The following is an 18,798-nucleotide window of genomic DNA, read 5'->3' as shown; positions in this document are numbered from 1 at the left end:
AAATGTTGTTCTATTTGCAAAGTACAGACCCAAACGAATACGGGACAGTAAAGCTACAAACAAACTTAGGTCTTCAGAATGAAGCACTTGCTTTCAGAGTTGTTGACTTCAATACTATCGCAACTTTTGTCATAACAGATGAAACAGATTTCATAGAGATTGAAATAGATGACAAAAGAAGTTTTATAACATTTCCTAACAGAGCAGAGTATAGAATAGATAAAATTGCTGGAGTCATAGGTACTCTCATAAATGAAGAAACTATTGACAACATAGATGTCGAACTCTCTTCTGAGGGAACATTGAAGTTCAGTAGCAAGAAAGAGTTCAAGATAACACGAATGAGTCATAGAGTTCAACTTCTTTTAGGAGCATACCATATGACATTTCCTTTGAAAAGTGTTGACAAAACGATTGAGATGAAATCTGTTCCATACGTATGTTATGGCAATTGTTTATACATTGAGTCTAAAATAGCTAATGTCACAGGCATTTCAGGAGTTAATAGTAAAGGTTCAGTAGAATATAAATCCTTCTGTTATGCAGTCAATTCAATGTTCATTCCAAACGTTCCTGTCATAGCAACTCATTTAGGTAAATGGGTTCGCATTAGTCCTCATAATTTGAAAGACATGCAATTCAGACTTGTTGACTTTCAAGGAGAGCCTGTAGAACTGAAGGCACCAGTGCGAATGACTGTTGAAGTTGACTTTTTAGAAAATATTAAATGCAACAGCTTACAAGAGAACTCAGAGCTAAAAAGATAAAGTATGAATGTTATGTATTAGGTCATGAACTTTGGTTGTTGCTGTTTGATGAAACAAATGAGTTAGTTATGTCAGTCAAGAGAACAGAAAAAGGCGTCAAAGGCGCCGAGCGCAAAGCGCTATATTGTGTTAGTGAAAACTGCACCAAGTCAATAAGATTAGGTTTGCATTATGAAGATGAGTTCGATACTGTTGAAGAAGTTTTGGATAGATATTACAAATTGCTTTAATTTACTAAAACATATTTCAAGCAAAGTTTATATTCTGTTGAAAGTTTTGTATACTCGTTCGAATATTTATACTTAAACTCAACTCCTGTAGTTCCTGGTGTTTCAATGATGCGGATGTTACCTATTTTCATGAATGGTGGCGTTTGACCACAGCATTCGATTTCAGGGTCGAGATAGTCAATGACACATTGTTTCCCTGTTATTCGTGAGATAACATTTTCAAGGTCCTCCTTTGTTAGAATTATTTGGTTCTTACTTATAAGATTTGTCAAAAGCTTCTTATCGTCTTTGAGTAAAATTGTTTGATATAACTGAAGAAGGTAATGGTCTACGTTATCTGAAGGATTTGTTTGAACATTTGTGTAAGGGTTGTCGTTGGCTTCTCTTGAAAGAACTTGGTCCAGTGGTGGATACTCTAACTTAACATCTGATGTAGCGTTAGCGTTTGAAGCTGAGTTTAAATTCACGGATTTCAGCTCTGGTTCTGGTTCTTTCAAACACTCTGAACTATAGTTCTTTATGACAATATTGTTTGTCGTTCGTGAGTCAACATTTGATGTTGGTTCAATTGGAATATTAACGGCACCAGCTAAGATGGATTTGCTTCTCATTTCATATAGAATAAAAACCTTTTATATGTATGAAATGAACAATATACTCGACAAGGGTTTGAATGTAAAGCTAACGAATGAAAATATTGTTGAATTCACTGAGACAGGAGCTGTGTATAAAGATGTAGAACTACTGAACAAAAGAGCTAAGGGAAGAAGCAGGAATATGAACAAAGGGTGGAAGCCTATAAAAATTTATGTCAATGATGGCTCAGGAGGTTCAAACATAAAGTATGCAGAAAGTTATAGAGTTTATGCTCTCAAAGGTGAAAAGCCTTCATTTAAGAACAGCTATTCTAACGCATATCCTCAAAAGTTAACAGATGGAGAAGTGGATGATATGAATGACAGCAAAAATATTAACAGAAATGGCGACAGAGATGCATGGAATTTGTTTACCATCAGTCAATTGAAGGTTAAACTTTAAAACAATGTTGGTCGTTCCCATGGAATATTTTTGACTTTAATGGTATTAGTCATGATATGAATCTCAAGGTATGAACGAGGAGAGATGAGAGACTTATATGCTTCCCAAATTTCTTCAAAAGGTAATGTTATACCTGACTGTTTCCAAATGAGTTCAATATCATAGCGTGAGAAACCTTGAAAGATAACGAAGTCAGTTATGAGACGTTTTATGTTTAAAGCTAAAAACCTCCATGTTTGCATAAGTATTGCTACAGTTAAATGGTAATGTCTGACTTTAGTTATGATGTTAGCTAATGGTGAGTCTGGTTTTGACACTAAACCTTTACCAGCGAAGTCGTCGCAAACGAGCAGAGTGTTTGAAGGATATTTTTTGAAGGGGTATTTTGAAAGTTTTGATAGAATGTAGTTTGTCAGTCGTTTCATATCGTAAACTCCTGAGTATTGACGTAAGTGGTGTTTGTCAATAATTCTTTCCATCTCCTCAGAAGTCTTTTGCATTCCTGACTGTATAAATTCAACGATGGCATAATATTTCCTCTTACGTCGAATGTAACGTTGAAGAAATTCAATGAGTTCACTGTCTGGAACTTTAACGACAGAGGCTTGAACTTTTGACATAAATGTTTTCGCTGTTGAGTCCATAGAGTCTGAAGTTGCTGATATAATGATTTGGTCATAGTAAGAGTCGTTTCCTAAACGCTCTGTTATGAGTATATGACGAATGAGGTTAAATGTCTTACCTGAACCCATCTTTCCACAATAGAAATACAACACCATTTGAACAGAATTCATAATCTTTGCTGAAAGGAAGAATAAGAGAAGAGTTAAGTTTGTCTGTAGTTTCATTCATGTCTTCATCTACGTCATGTATTAAATGCTTCATTTTATCTCCATTAAAAATGCAAGTCAGAAATATTCAGAACATAGCACCGAGTCTAACTGACAAGAGTATAAAGATATACTATGAACACGTTATGATGAAACCAACCAAAATTCAAGAAAGTCAGTATACTTATGAATATCCAAGACACTGGGTAGAGTATGTAGGAGGTGAGAAAGCTATTGAAATCAGACAGGTTCGAAGTATTCCAGCAGGAAGAACAATATTATTGAAGAACTTTAATGTTTTGAGATATAATGATGAAACAAAGAAGCAAGATAGTTTCCCTGTTGCTGTGTATGTGAACTTAGACACAGGAGATGACATGAAAGTTTTTAATACAAAGCTTCAAACGGTAGTGAGAGAACAACTGACTGCGGAAGGGCATCCATTACCTTCAGAAGTTACCATAGCATATAATTTTGAAACAAACTCAATAGATTTTAAAGTCATCTCTGCAAAGAAGTCAGGTTTTACATTTAATGAAGCAGATGTATATTCGAATGAAAACTTCAAAGCTATTGCATGGTTAGATAATGACGATTGCTTTAAGAAAATATTTAAATACAGTGACTCAACGATGTCAATAGATGACCTTCGTGGAATGTTACCATCGACGTTTACAGTAGAAGGTTCAGCAGGATTGCTTACAAGATTGTCAATTGGTGGTATTTGGTCTCGTGAGAACATTGTTATAAAATCCAGTATAAGTGAATTTGCTGAAGAATCTATATTATGTCTTTCAAACTACATGTATTCGCCGCCGAAGCATTATAGTATAACAAACTTTGTCAGTAAGTTTAACATAAGACTTGTCGAACCTTCTTCAATGAAAGATGTTGTGCTACCTAAAGATGGAAAGGATGGACTCATTATTGAGATGATTTTAATTGCATATTAAATGAGCTTGTTCTTAAAGGTCATTCATGATGAAATAACTGTTGTAGAAGATGTTAGCAATTGTTCAGACATTTTGAAGCGAATAGATGAGATAAGAAAGAAGTTAGATAGACCGCAAAGCGGTGAGGGTGAAGCCCGTGAGAATGTTTATGTTTCATTGACTTTCTCCAGTAACGAGAACTTTTATGAGATAATATTGAAGAGAGATGATTTTAATATGGGGTAAATGGTAGCTTGGGCAGCTTTAGGCGCAATGGGAACAAAAGCATTAGCATTTGGAGCAAAAGCACTTGGAGCTTATGACGCAGTAAATAAAATGAGTGGAGGAAGGGTTTCAAAGACATTAGATGCAAATAAAGGGAAGATTGGAGGCTGGGTTGCAAAGAAGTTAAGATTAAATAAAATGGGGCTCATAAATAAAGCATCCAATTTGGTTGCGACTGAGTCAGAAAATGCTTTAGGAAAGGATGATGAGTTTGCAAAACATGCAAAAGACTTTAATGACCAGATGAAAGGTGAAACAATGCATTTAAATAGAGTCGATGGAACTAAAGAAAATGTTTCTTCTCCACCAGTAGTTCTTCCGTATGGTCCCTATGGAATGTATGGAAACCCTTACGAAAGACCATTTGACCCATTGACTGGTGGAAGTAACTGGTATCATTACGGCCGAAGAAGAAAGACAGTCAAGTTGGAGACAGACGTGAAGAAAGCAACTAAAAAGAAACCAAGGAAGAGAGTTATAAAGCAATGAGTTCAACAAGGTTAGAAATGAGGTTAGAAATCGGGTTAGATCTAACCTTCTACCCTAAATTTATTTTTGTGCTATGTTTTCATACGTGTGAGGGTGGTGATATCATTATTTTTAAGTTTATTTTTTAAGTTTATTTTTTATTTTATTTGGATGTAATGACAGAACAAAAGCAACTCATACAAATCAAAACATATAACAAACATACATTTAAACATTTATTCTTCCTTCCTGAGCATAACATGTTCTTTCAAATACATCCGAGACCAGTTGACTTTTCATTGACTGTTTATAAAGATAGAAATAGTTATATCATTAAACCATACGATGACGAAGGTAAGTTATGTAAATTGTACGTTAAGAAGTTAGAGAAAGTTTATGGCTTCAAGTATGACTACAATAGGGTTAACACTGATGATGAAGATATTGAGGAAAATTTATGAGAACATTAGTGAAGTTGTTAGTGAGAACGATAGTGAGAACGTTTATTTTTTACATTAGTGAGTTCGTTAGTGAAGTGGGTGGTGGTTTTGTAAATATTTAAGGTTAAGTTAGTGTTGTCGTTTGTGTTGTAAAATATACGTTAACGGTTTTGTAAAGTGTCAAATTCACAAGTATTGGTTAAGGTGAAACGCAGTGCCACCATACACGACTTAACCATACTAACTACAATTCGGCCACTTACAATTAAATTGGATTTGATTTCTTTCTTTCCTAGTTTTATATGAATAACTACAACCTGCTTGGATTTCTTGTTGCACTCCATACTTAAGCAACTCGATATATGTGAGTTCGTGATCTTGGATCTGCATTAAAATGAAATGATTTGAAAGAATAAAGAATTTTGAATATATTGGTCTTATTTTGATAAGCTTGGTCGTGTTTTGAATAGCTTGGCCATCTAATTCAATTATGATCTTTGAAAATTAGGTGAAATAAAACTAAACATAAATGTAAAACTAGGGATATGAAATTTTGGTTGTACACCACTTGTATGTGCCGGATACCATTGTGTCAAATTTTTTCTGAAATTAACTTTAAAAGTACTAAGTAAGATCATGAGATATAGCAATATATGTTTAAACCAACTTATATTTTGGTTGTACACCACTTGTATGTGCCGGATACCATTGTGTCAAATTTTTTCTGAAATTAACTTTAAAAGTACTAAGTAAGATCATGAGATATAGCAATATATGTTTAAACCAACTTATATTTTGGTTGTACACCACTTGTATGTGCCGGATACCATTGTGTCAAATTTTTTCTGAAATTAACTTTAAAAGTACTAAGTAAGATCATTTATTTTTGCATAATATAATGCCAATATGGTTTCTTTTGATTTTATTTCATTTATAAGCAAATCAGATTTACCCAAAAACTCCACTCCATAAGCATTCATTTGCTAAATTAAAAAGTGACAATGGGCTAGTCTGTCCCTTTCTCTTTTTTATGAAAACAATGAAGAAAAATTAAGCAACTGTTTTAATTTAACATTGTTCCAGCAAATTTATTCCAAAAATGGAATCGAGCAAATGATATTTTTTGCTGCAAATACAATTTGTTGCAATAACACTTCTATCAATTTTTACAATCTCCTTGAAATTGAAGAAATGAATCCATTTGATTTTTTTTTATTTCTCAATTCAATATAAAGAGATATTAAATTGCGATGATTTTCCAAAAGTTACAGAAGTAATCACAGGTTTAATCTCAGCTTCAAATATTAATGCTATTATGCGAATTTGCCAAAAAATTTTGGATAAAATTACATTTTATAAATGTAATTATTGCCATATTACCTCAATATGGAATTTTATCACATATGCAGCAATAATTCTTCCTGATGAAGATTTATTAATCAAATTATTAAAATTCATAGAAAAAACAGAAAAAGCAACAGATGAATTATTCGAACCGGAGAATGATTTGGGTTTCTATGAATATTTAAATTCGATTTTCTCAGATATTACATCTGCGAGAAATAAGCAATTTCTCTTGGAATTTCTAAATACCCATGAAGATGACTTCAATTATGATCAAACATTGTGAGGTCATTTTTGATCAACAAATTAATTGAAATTCCGATCAAAAAAATTCACAAATTGGATCAAAAAAATCGAATCTCAAGTTAAAAATAAAAAATTTCTACATTTTTATCAAATTTAGATTTTTTTTTCAAATCATGCGAATTGATTGGATAATTGCATATTTTATCCCATGCATCTAGAAGTATGTGTAATATTTTTGCTTTCATCAAGAAATTGTCGAATTTGATCTTAATTTTTTTTGAAAAATATACTTTTAGAAAAAGAAATAGTGATTGAATAGCTGCCCATGCTGTAAAAGGGTTATTTTTACAAGTAAAAAAATTGTTATTTTTCGAGCAAGTCGAGGCTTTTTTACCATCTTATTTTTGAAAAATTTACGAAAAATTATATCTGAAAAAACGCTTCATTTTGATATCTTACAATGATAAAATACCAATGTTGCTGGGATATAATAGCTACACCTGGACATCTACTACATTAATGCGTATGACAGGTAAAGTTGATTTCAAAAGTATAGCCTGGAAAGATTACAATAAATCAACGATAATTCAAAAAAATTTCTTATAAGTTAACATAATAAAAATTTAATTTTTATATTGCTTGTATTATACTTAAGTATATAATATATTTAAATCTTAGAATGAAAATTCGGGACGCCCTAGCTATTCAATTTTCCCTTAGGACGCCCATAAACCTCTCAAAAATGTGATGTAAATATCACAATTTTGAGAAATTTACACTAGGACGCCTTAGGACGCCAACCCCCTTTTTTACCTCCATTATCTACAGATTCAAGAGATGAATTTCATAAATTTTTTTCTAAAATCCATAAGCGAAGATGAATTTATACAATAAAATGTTATTTATTATTAAACCTTAATTTCGGGAGATATTTTTTTTGAGCGTGCAATCATTCCCCAATGACATGGCCTTCAATTCAGATGTTTCAGGTTAATTTTTAATGACATTTCATGCTAGTTGTCAAAAATTTGAATTGAAGTCAAATGTGCACAAGGGCAGCCTTGAGAAGATTCTAAAATGGAATATATGTTGCCACTTTTCATGATAAACTTATTATCCACATTAATAGACGGCCTTGTTGGTATAGGAAGTAACTTAAAATTTAGCATAAAATCAGGGGAATAAAATCCTAAAAATGAATATGGAATTGATTAACCAACATTTCTTATAAATCCAAAACTTCGAACTCGGATAAAAAGTAACATATTGAAAGTATTAAAACAATTTTTAAACAGAAAATAGATTCTTAGTTAAATCCTAGATATCTAGCCGGTATATCTTCAAAATCTGAAGGATTATTTCTATACCATCTATAGAATTTCCATTTCAAGCTAATACATTGATTATACATAGCGCATCCAGGAAGTAATTTAATTTTAATATAGTGATTTCCTCTTGTGAAATACTGCCTAGGTGTTGTCACAACTGATTCACCTTTTTCTTCGCAATCAAATCTGTCATCAAGTGATCCAACAACAAGATTACCATCGATATATAGTTCTGCTTTTGGAATAGATTTGAGCTGGAATTGTAGATCTGTATTTTGAGGAACATAGAGAATTGAATTTAGTTCTATTGTTGAATAGGATTCTGAGAATTCTTTCATCGAGAAATCTTCATAAACTTGATAAGAATCTGTTGTCGAATCATTATAATAAGATGTATAAACAACACCTCTCTTTCCTTCTGGAAATACATATTGGGATGTATCTTCACAGAAGATATTATCAGAGAAACTATTACAAGTGCATCCGAGGCCATCTGATTCTCTGCCGTATTCAAGAGAGCCATGTTCGTTACAGTATGCATCATTATATTGACTACATGTATCTGTGTAATATCCTGGCAAGCAATCTTCTGTATAGCAGTCCATAATCGTAGTAGATGTACTATCAATTAATGTTCCATTAAGATAACCTTCTATACGATCAGTCACACAGTTATTTTCATCAGCAATTGTATATGGATAACATCTATTTGCATAAAGATATTGATTAAACGATTTTTCTTTCCAACCAGTACATTCATCACCTCTATCTTTCTGGTGTTGATTGACAAACTTGGTATAGATAGCGGGCCATGCTTTGGATTTAATTTCATAATATCCAGATACTTTGGGGCAAAATGAGCCGGCAATCCAATGCCAATGATGACTGTTTGAACTACTTTTTCGATAGTATGATGTTACTTTACCAACATAGTGATCATCATGATCATAATAGTTTAAAACTCCTAAATTTCCATTACTTTGTGAGGAACATGCGATTTTTGGAACTTTAATATCATCATCTTCAAGCACATTATAGAAAATTAAGTATTGAAGCATTACAGGTTCACTTTGAGAAGAAATAATTGGATCACATCACTAAGTATGACGAAAATTTGCATCATATTAACGATATTAAAAAATGGAAAATGGAATAATAATACTCCATTTACTATAAATCATAATAATAATGCAGTTCAGTAAGGAAGTCAATTTGGAAAATTGTTTTCACTTTAGGAGAATATAATTTTCCATTTGGAAAATTTAAAAAGTGAGACGCGCAGGATTCGAACTTTTTTAAAAGTTGATTTAAATGAATTTTAGTGTGGAATATAAGGATACTATCATATTTAAAATAAGAATATACTAGTTTAGGTGGTATTAATTTTTTCGATAAATTTGAGAGCATGTACGCTTAGGGCATCAAAAGTGTCAATTCGCTCAGCGAAAGCTGAGCTAGCTTCGTTCTCGAAAGAATAAGGAAGGAGTGAAGGAGAATGATACAGAAGTTGACACATTCATATCATTTCAACAAATTTTGATCAAATTGAAATTCAATAAAATTCAATTCAATTCATATCCTTCAGTCAGTACATTGATATCCTTCTGCATCACAATGATAACTCGGGCATCAATAGTTCTACAACTAACTCAGAAAAAAAAGATTATTACTTCCTGCTTACAGCTTTTAAAAGGTTTCGATGATAAAAATCACTCTACTCTCGTTTGTCGACATATGGTGATAGTAGGTAAACATATTCTTATCGATATTAATAAAAATATTTGTACGAAAATCTTATCCAATTAGAGAGTTATTCATAAAGTATATGATAATTATAATTACTTTATCTTTGTTTTATCTTTGAATAAACAATTTAATTTAAATTGCATAATATTTTTTGGTTGAAAGACAGGAAACTTAGTTGAGTTTGTATTATTTTTATCGTTTAATTCATCGTATCAGTGAGTGATCCAGATATTTAAGATATTTAGAAAAAAAATTATTAATTTGATTAACAAATTTTAATCAAAATAGCAAAAATCTATTTGATAGCTGTAAACAAACAATAATTTTTATTTCAAGCAAAATCACTTATTTTCATCTAAACGTATAAAATTGTCAATTTTATGAAAATAAATTGAAAATCTCATGAAATGTAAAGGAGAATAATATTTTTCAATTTTCTTTTTTTCTTTGTCTCAAATATTTTCTGTTGGGAATTTTCTTGTTATCAAAAAATAATTTTAATATTTGTTTATTTCATTACATACAATAAAATTTTAAAAACTCTATTTCTTCTCAAGAAAATTTTTTCCTTCATATGGAGAAACATTTTGTTCTCCATTTGATACTGAGTCTAAATTTCGATTTTTGAATTTTCTTCTTTCCAAATTTTGCAAATTACCTCAGACTTTTCAGAGGATTGAGTTGCCGCTCAATCCTCTGAAATAGTCTGTGGTAATTTTTAGTCTCTACACTATTTCAATATAAGCTCCATTTTTAAACAGTTTTTAAAAATCGAGCATTGAAAAGTGTGATGAGACTTCTTTTTTCCAAATTAGAAGTTTAATTCAAATTTTCAATAGTTTATATATTTTCTCAAACCGTCTCAGATTTTCTCACTTTTTAGGGATTTTCTCTCAAAATATACAAAAATAGTAATATCAATACATGTGTCTAATATACTTTAAAACCATCGTGACAAAATTCAAAAACGAAGAGTTCTTCTCTCCAAATTTTTTTCAAAATCAAAAAAATCAGATAAAAAATACGTTTGGAAAATTCATTTTTAGCATTTTAGGAATTTTCTCACTTTTCTTCCAAATTGACATCCTTACAACAAACTATCTAAATTAATTTTTGGTATCGGTTTTGGTTGAAATTTTTTTGAAATCATAAATCACACATTGATTTTGAAACGAACGCATCTCAACTTTGTCTTTTGAAACCATAATATTGTATTATTTTCATTTTTCGTTGATGAAAGTTAATTTAGTTCCATAAGTTTAATTTTCTTTTTAATTTGTAATCGATTTGATGAAGAAGGTGTTGAATTTTCAGATGACTATAGCCGTTTAACACGTGCACCAGCTGGATTAAGCGGAGATTTTGTAATTCCAACTTCAGTTGTTGACATTTCAGGTGGAACTAATCAATTATCTAGTCCTTTCAAAGAATGCCGAAGTAAACTCAAATCTATTCGTTTTGATGTTTCTAGTAAAATTCAATATATTTGTAAATGGTGTTTTTCCTATTCATCACTCGAAAGAGTTGACATGGAACAATGCACACAACTATTGTCCTTAAATAATTCCCTTTTTTCTAATTGCATGAATTTGAAAAGTATAAAAATGCCTCCAAAAATTACTGCAATTTGTTCAGGTTGTTTTTATGCTGACTCAAATTTAGTTTCGATAACATTACCAGATACCGTCGAGACAATTGATGCATGGTCCGCTGATGATGGTTCCGTCTTCCATGCAGCTTTGAGTGAAATTATTATAAAACGAACATCAAATCTAAAGAGAATACTAGATGCCGCCTTTGAAAGCTCCATGATAACTTATATTTTCATTCCACAATACTTAACATCATTAGACGCTGCTTCATTCTTAAATTGCAAACAATTGTCAAGAATCGAAATCGATGAAAACAATCCAATATATCAATCAGAAGGACTGATAATTTTCTCAGATAATAAAGCAACAATTTACAGTGTTTCTCCAAATTTAACAGGTACTTTTGTCATTCCATCAACAATAACCAAGCTTTCAGATTCATGCTTTCGTGGAGTGCCAATAACAAATATAATTCTCCCTTCAACTCCGATATCATTTTCAAGATTTTGCTTAGGCCAAACAAATATAACAAATTTTACGTTTCCAACAGCTGCAACTGAAGTAGTACATTCAATGTTTTACGGATGTGAATTATTAAAGTCAGTTGTTTTAAGTGATAATATTGTTAAAATAGATGACTATGCTTTCTCAATTTGTTATAAGTTAGAGAGCATTAATTTTACACCAAAATTGACAACAATAGGAAATTATGTTTTCGATAGATGTGTTAGTTTGAAGCAATTAACATTTCCTGCATCTCTAACAACTTTAGGTGAAGCTGTATTCAAACAATGTTTTCTTAAAATAGATACATCACATAACGATCACTTTCTATTTGTAGATGACATGCTATTTTCGAAAGGAAATACATTACTTACTGACCATTTTGGCCAAGACTCAGAGGCTTCATTTAAAATTCATTCACAGTGTACGATCATTGGAACAGGAACATTTTCAGGGAAAAAATTGAAGAAACTAACGTTTGATGGAAATTCATTGACAGAAATCAAAGGAAATGCATTTTCTGGTTCAACTTTAGTTGAGATTACAATACCAAGCAGCTTGACAACACTTGGCACAAATTGTTTTGAATCTTGTAATAAATTAACAACAGTAACATTCACAGGAAACAAAATCAGTGTAATTCCTAATTATTGTTTTAAAAATTGTTTCTTGCTCAGTGAATTCCAATTGCCAACATCAATAACATCCATCGGAGATTACGCATTCATTAGATGTTTCAGCATCAGTGATATCAGATTCCAAAACACTGCGCTAAGCATTCTTGGATTGTCTAGTTTCGAAATGAGTGGACTTAGCGCATTCGACGTTTCCCACACTCTTTCAAAAGTCGGAATTGGATGTTTCGAATCAAGCTCACTCACCCATGTGGAAATCTCTGTCGAAAGTATTCCAGAACTTTGTTTCAACAACTGTACTTTGCTGAATTATCTCACATTGAATGATGGTATTGCTACTATTGAGAGCAAGTATTTTATGGATTGTATCAGCCTAACTTCACTCACAATTCCGAAGACAGTTGATACAATTCGTTCTTTTGCTTTCAAAGGCTGCACATCATTGTCTATGATAACTCTAAGTTCAGGCAGCAAACTACGAGATGTATATGGCGGTGCATTTTTTGACTGCGACAGTCTTAACACAGTAAAGTCGAATAGTGAGAACCACACTTACAACAACGGTGCATTGACTGATGTCAACGAGACAATTTTGATCACATTCTTTCCATCAATTAGAATAACGACATTTATTGTTCCTCCAACAATGCAGTCCATTGGAAACTATGCTTTCATGGGAAGCAAGTATCTGACTCGAGTTCTCTTCTACGGAGATCGGCTCACAGATATTGGATACATGTCATTCACAAACTGCACAAGCCTTTCGTTCTTATATGTTCCATCTTCAAATCTTGCCACCATTGGGAAGGATGCATTTGATGGCTGTACAAAACTTCGTAAATGCGGTTCTGTTCAGTGTATGAAAACTAAACGCAGTAAATTTTCAGAACGTGGCATCCCAGATATTGCATTTGCTGAGATTTGCGCAGAAAGAGAAATATCATGCAAACAGAATAGCTTTTCATCATTACCAGGTTTATCTAGTTTTGCTGTTTTTATTTCAATTGCAATTTAAAAATAGCTATAATAAATAATTTTTAGTTATAAAAGAATTTTTCAATTGAAGTTGATAAATACATATTATTTTATATTAAAACAGGTGTAGCGAGAAGAGAATCAGTTGTGGTGGTCTTAGCTTCAAACGAATTCTTCTTTCTCTTAGATCTGATACATAAACAAATAACTAATATAAGAATAACTATAAAAATAGGAATTCCAACAGTTATAACCAAGAAAATAGAAAGTTTCTTGGTGTTATAAGTCTTTGTCTTATATCCATACCAAATATTTTCTCCAACGAATGTTTGCGTGCATTGGCTAGCGTAATTATCCCATGATTTCTTAGATGGAAGATTAATCTTTATTTGGGAGAAATTAGTTTGGCTTCCAAATTTATTTGGGGGTTTGTCTCCCAATGAAATTTCTTTCAATGATGAACAACCATCAAAATAATCACTGTAATGTTCATCAACAGTTTCAAGATTTGGCATCTCAATTAATTTCAGAGATGAGCAGCCAAAGAAATTCATTTGTCCAATGATCTTTTTCAGACTATTTAGATGCAATTCTTCAAGTGCATGACAATTATAAAATGAACAATTTCCAATTTCTGTCACTTTTTGACATTCAATTTTTGTTAATTTTGTACAATTATAAAATGTGGAGTTTTCAATAATCAAAACATTATGGATCGAAATGGAGTGAATTAATGAGTTTTCGAATTTTGAGATGCGTTCGATTGAGTTAAGAGAAAGTGTTTCAAATTCAAGTAAATTGAAATAGTTTGGTTCTGGTAATGTTTCAAGTGAATCTATATATAATGAAATATGATGTTGTGAATTGATGTTTTCTAAGAAGTTTGTGTTGATTGATTTGATTGATGATAAATTGATTGTTGTGATAGAATTACAGTTAGAAAACACAGATGATCCAATTTTTGTCAATGAAGGAAGAGAAACAATAACTAATTTGTTGCAATTAAGGAATGTTTGATCTCCAATTTCTTTGAGATTGTTAAATTGAATTTCATTAAGTTTCTGACAATTTTCAAATACTAAATTTCCTAAAAGTTCACAATTGGAACAAATAATTTTCTCAAGATTTTTACAATTCTTGAATGATGAATCATTAATATTTTGAACGTTTGGTAAATTGATTTCTTTCAAATTAGAACATTCTTCGAAACAATGATTACCAATAGTTAATAATTTGTCACAAGAAATTCTTTCTAAATTATTACAGTTACTAAATGAATAATCACCAATTTCTGTGAGTTGAGGAGCTTCTAAAACTTTCAAATTTTGACAATTTTGGAATGAAGATTTTGAAATCTTCTTCACATTTGGAATCAATATTTCATTAATTGTTGATCCATTCAATGCATTATCTTCAATTGTTTCACAACTATTTAATTCTAATTTACCTACATTTAACAATTCTCCTAAGCATTTGGTCTTCAGTGTTTTGATTCCGTTCAAAACTAAGAGAGAAATTGAAGTATTTTTGTCAAAAACATTTGTTGGCAGATTTTCCAATTTTTGTAATTTGACAACTTCTAATTTTGGAGAATTCTGGAAACAGTATTCACCCAAAACAACTAAACTTGGAAAATCAATTTCTTTTAGTTTCGCGCAATAACTGAAACAATCATGACCAACTTCTTTAAGATTGTTGAATTTTAATGTTTCTAAGTTTTCGCACTGACTAAAACATTCGATTCCAAATATTTGACAATTTGGAAATTGGATATTTTTCAATTTTTCGCATGCTGTAAAACTAAAATTGCCAAAGATTAAACAATTTGGCAAATTTATACTGACTAAATCAGCACAGTTATAAAAACATCTTTCACCAATTTTTTCAACATTATTTAGTTGTGAAATTTCCGAAATAGAAACACAATATTCAAAACAAGAATTTGGTAATTCTTTGACATTTGGAAGATTGATTTCAATCATATTTTGACAGCCTTTGAAACAACTATTTCCTAATGTTAAACATGAAGGCAAATTAAAAACTTTTAAGCCGTTACATCCGTTGAATGATAGTTCACCAACATTTTTAACATTTTCTAAGTCAATTTTTGTCAATTTTGCACAATTTTTAAGTGCAGAATTTCCAATGTTTTGGAGTTTTGGACAATCAATTGTAACAATGTTTGTATCTGATAAAGCAGAACTTTCAAATGTTTCGCAATTAGGAATTGAAAGTTTTTGAATGTTCTTTAACGATCCAAAGTTATTTTGTTTGAGTGTTACAAGACTATCCAAGAAGATGTTGATACTTTTTGCATTGCTTGGGAAAGAATCTGTTGGAAAACTTTGTATTTTTGGAAGAATAACTGTTTCTAAGTTGTTGCAACTCATGAAAGCACCTTTTCCTAATGTAGTTAATAAGGGAAGATTAATGTAAACAAGTTCGCCGCATTCAAGAAATGCACTTTCACCAAGATTTATCACTTTCTCCATCGTAATATTTTTGAATTTACATCTGGAGAATGAAAGTTTTTGAATACTTTGAATTTTAGGTGCCAAAAGTGTCGTTAACGATGTACATCCAGAAAAAGCACTTTCACCAATAGTAACTAATTGTGGGGCTGTGATTTCAGTTAAACTACTGCAGCCAGAAAAAGCGTTAGATTCGATGTTTTGTAAACTGGAGAATTCTGGGCTTCTAAGACTTGTACATCCATTGAACCCACTATTTGATATCGTAACAAGAGCAGGAAATGAAATATATTCGAGTTTTGGGCAATTATTAAATGCGTTATTTTCGATTTTAGTGCATTTTTCGAAAACAACGTTGACAAGCTCTGAGCAACCACTAAATGTGGACTGTAAGATTGACGTTACATCAGGAAACGATATGTCATTAATATTACTTCGGCCTTGGAAGAATGATGAAGGAATATTGCTGGAATATGTATCAGGATCGGCACGCAAAGACTGTAGACTTGGATATTCGTTAAGGTTTATCATAGAAAAGTCGAATCCTGTGGATAAGATGTAAATAAGTTTCATTTGAGACTTAACAAGTTGATATTTATTAACTATATCATTAAGGCTTGATCCATCTACCATCAAACCATCAATACGCATTGACAAGCATCTTGCCAAAGAGACAAACAAAAACATTTGAATTTTTTACACGATGATTTAAGGGTGCACACGAGAGGATCATGTAAACTTCAGAATTTAGAACCTTATTTTTAGGCATTATCTTGGCTACCTATTTAGGCTCGAAAAGCAAAAAATATCAAAAAATACAACTTGAGTCCATTATGACCCTTTCATGGAGGTAGTTTTTATCCGCTAGTATTTTCCCTTTGAATCTCTTTACAATTCGAAATCAAATTCAAACCTCAGTAGAAGAAAGGAAGAATCGACTTACTACGGTTGTAATACGAATAAATACATATATTTAATTATTTTTGTTTACATAATAATTGTTTGAAGCTCATATTCCAACAAATTTTTAAATAAAAACATTAAAATGTTGAAAATGTTCATATATTTTAATAGGGTTTTGGCACTTTATTGAGGAATTACTACATACATAGTCGAACTGAACTTGATATTTTGAAATTTAAATTATTTATCAAAATTAAAATTTAACTTGAAATTTATAATTATTTAGTCATATTTTGCATAATTCTAAGTAGATTTTGTAAAAAATCAAGAAAGAAAAATTTTAACGTGCTTTATTTTTTCTTTTTTATAATAAAAAAAAAGGGCATTGGGGCTTCCAGGCACTTCGTGCCCTCTAGCCCCGAAGATGTTTTGTCACTTTTCTGTCACTTTTCAGGGAAAAAACATTTTTATTAAATATAAAATGAATTTTACAAAACCACCGTTACCCTTCTTTGGAAATAAGAGTAGATGTAAAGATATTCTATTGAGAGAACTTAAGAAACTACCGAATGGTCTAACATTTGTAGATTTGTTCGGTGGAAGTTTCTATATATCTCATTTGTGCCATACTGTATTTCCTGACTCAAAGATTATATGCAATGACTTCGACAACTATATGAACTGTCTCAAACATATACCAGACACAAACAAAATATTGAAAGAGTTAAAAGAAAAGATACCTATAGGTAAGATGGAACGTATACCATTAGATAAGAAAAATACTGTCAGAGAGGTTTTGAAAAAAGCAGAGTATATTGACTGGGATAGTATATCTGCTAGACTATTATATAGTGGTGCTATAAGAGTTCATGACATTGAAACACTTATGTCAAAAGTTTTATATCTCAACTATACAAATGTTTTCAAAGAGGACATAGAAAAATATATTGAGGGTATAGAGTTTGTGAGATGTCATTGGACAGAGTTGTATGAAAAATATAAAGACAAGGAAAATGTTTTCTTTATAGTGGACCCGCCGTTCTATAACACATGGGATTTTCAATACCAAGTAGACTGGACTTTGAGAGACTCTTTAGAAACTTTAGACGTTTTACATAACCATCCATGCTTTTACTTTACATCCGATAAAAGTGGTTTGGAAAGTGTCATGAGATGGTTAGAGGACATACATGACTATGAGTTTATATATGACAAGATAGAATATGAGAGAGGTCCTATAAACTGGAGAAAGTGTCATAACAAAGAAATTTTATTGGTAAGTAAATGTGGTTTGAAATAGGACTACTTGTTTTAGGTTTTTTCCATTGTGTCATTTACTTATTTGACGTGGCAGAAAGATATAGAGAATATGAAGATGAACCAATGCCTGCAAATGTCCAGTATATGTACTCGTAAGAGATATTTTTATCTAATATTAAATGGACGCACAGAACTTAGCGAATGCACAGCAACCTGGACAACCAAACCCAGAGAATATTCCAAATGAAGTTAGAATACAAACTGCAATGGCAAACTATGGTCAAGTGCCAACAGATGTACAAATGCAAACTGCCATGTCAAATGACGCTGCGTTAGGCTTACCACCATGGTATGCAAATATGAGATGGAAAGAGTTTTATACAAACCCTGAAGTGGGATATAAACAACTCTATGCAGATGACGCGAACACAGGAGTTGACCCAGAGTATGTTTTCTACCAGAGGAGAAATAGAATGTATGAGCTCCAGTTAAAAAATGCTATGGAACTCAACAGGAAACGTAAGAGACTAGGCGGACATTAGATTTTTACATATAGTAAAATGGGTTTCTTCAGTAGTATTGGAAACTTCTTCAGAAGAGTTGGAAGAGGTATATGGAATGGAATAAAAACCGTAGGAAGAGGAATTTGGAACGGAGTCAAAAATATTGGTAAAAGAGTAGGTCAGTTTGTTGGTATTATACCTAAAGACCCTGAACCAGAAGAACAAGCTCCTGTTATACAACAGCCTGAACCTGCACCACAGTCTAGTTGGCAACCAAATCCAACACCTCAACCGTATTAAA

The 18,798-nt window shown here is 31.6% G+C and overlaps 9 protein-coding genes across 9 annotated transcripts, besides 4 other annotated features; 7 read left to right on the top strand and 2 right to left on the bottom strand.

Annotated features, from left to right (window-relative positions):
* Positions 1-5,216: part of a mobile genetic element that runs on past the window's edge.
* Positions 3-767, top strand: TVAGG3_0721600 (uncharacterized protein; the record flags this gene model as incomplete). Its single annotated transcript, XM_051244144.1, has 1 exon — positions 3-767. One exon carries the CDS (start codon positions 3-5, stop codon positions 765-767), a length of 765 nt encoding a protein of 254 aa, XP_051090731.1.
* On the bottom strand, positions 994-1,608 carry TVAGG3_0721590 (uncharacterized protein; the record flags this gene model as incomplete). Its single annotated transcript, XM_051244143.1, has 1 exon — positions 994-1,608. One exon carries the CDS (start codon positions 1,606-1,608, stop codon positions 994-996), a length of 615 nt encoding a protein of 204 aa, XP_051090730.1.
* Positions 2,937-3,241, top strand: TVAGG3_0721580 (uncharacterized protein; the record flags this gene model as incomplete). The annotated part of the gene is made up of 1 exon (XM_051244142.1): positions 2,937-3,241. A coding segment is annotated over one exon (305 nt), but the record flags the coding sequence as incomplete, so codon positions are not given.
* On the top strand, positions 3,243-3,818 carry TVAGG3_0721570 (uncharacterized protein; the record flags this gene model as incomplete). The annotated part of the gene is made up of 1 exon (XM_051244141.1): positions 3,243-3,818. The coding sequence occupies one exon, from the start codon at positions 3,243-3,245 to the stop codon at positions 3,816-3,818; it is 576 nt and encodes a 191-aa protein (XP_051090728.1).
* Positions 5,217-5,236: 20 nt separating the features above from the next.
* Positions 5,237-7,394: a mobile genetic element.
* Positions 7,395-7,523: 129 nt separating this feature from the next.
* Positions 7,524-7,641: a mobile genetic element.
* Positions 7,642-7,886: 245 nt separating this feature from the next.
* On the bottom strand, positions 7,887-8,246 carry TVAGG3_0721530 (uncharacterized protein; the record flags this gene model as incomplete). Its single annotated transcript, XM_051244140.1, has 1 exon — positions 7,887-8,246. The coding sequence occupies one exon, from the start codon at positions 8,244-8,246 to the stop codon at positions 7,887-7,889; it is 360 nt and encodes a 119-aa protein (XP_051090727.1).
* A 3,012-nt stretch (positions 8,247-11,258) lies between these two features.
* TVAGG3_0721520 (antigen BSP-related family) lies at positions 11,259-13,400 on the top strand (the record flags this gene model as incomplete). Its single annotated transcript, XM_001296127.2, has 1 exon — positions 11,259-13,400. The coding sequence occupies one exon, from the start codon at positions 11,259-11,261 to the stop codon at positions 13,398-13,400; it is 2,142 nt and encodes a 713-aa protein (XP_001296128.1).
* Positions 13,401-16,544: 3,144 nt separating this feature from the next.
* Positions 16,545-17,107: a mobile genetic element.
* A 108-nt stretch (positions 17,108-17,215) lies between these two features.
* TVAGG3_0721500 (phage tail repeat-like family) lies at positions 17,216-18,034 on the top strand (the record flags this gene model as incomplete). The annotated part of the gene is made up of 1 exon (XM_051244139.1): positions 17,216-18,034. One exon carries the CDS (start codon positions 17,216-17,218, stop codon positions 18,032-18,034), a length of 819 nt encoding a protein of 272 aa, XP_051090726.1.
* Positions 18,035-18,173: 139 nt separating this feature from the next.
* On the top strand, positions 18,174-18,536 carry TVAGG3_0721490 (uncharacterized protein; the record flags this gene model as incomplete). Its single annotated transcript, XM_051244138.1, has 1 exon — positions 18,174-18,536. One exon carries the CDS (start codon positions 18,174-18,176, stop codon positions 18,534-18,536), a length of 363 nt encoding a protein of 120 aa, XP_051090725.1.
* An 18-nt stretch (positions 18,537-18,554) lies between these two features.
* On the top strand, positions 18,555-18,797 carry TVAGG3_0721480 (serine threonine-protein phosphatase family; the record flags this gene model as incomplete). The annotated part of the gene is made up of 1 exon (XM_051244137.1): positions 18,555-18,797. One exon carries the CDS (start codon positions 18,555-18,557, stop codon positions 18,795-18,797), a length of 243 nt encoding a protein of 80 aa, XP_051090724.1.
* Position 18,798: the final 1 nt, after the last annotated feature.

This window comes from Trichomonas vaginalis, chromosome III (genome assembly GCF_026262505.1).
Source record: "Trichomonas vaginalis G3 chromosome III, whole genome shotgun sequence".
Taxonomy (NCBI): Eukaryota; Parabasalia; order Trichomonadida; family Trichomonadidae; genus Trichomonas; species Trichomonas vaginalis.
The sequence above is the reverse complement of the archived record's forward strand: the minus strand, read 5'-3'. Positions and strand labels throughout refer to the sequence as shown.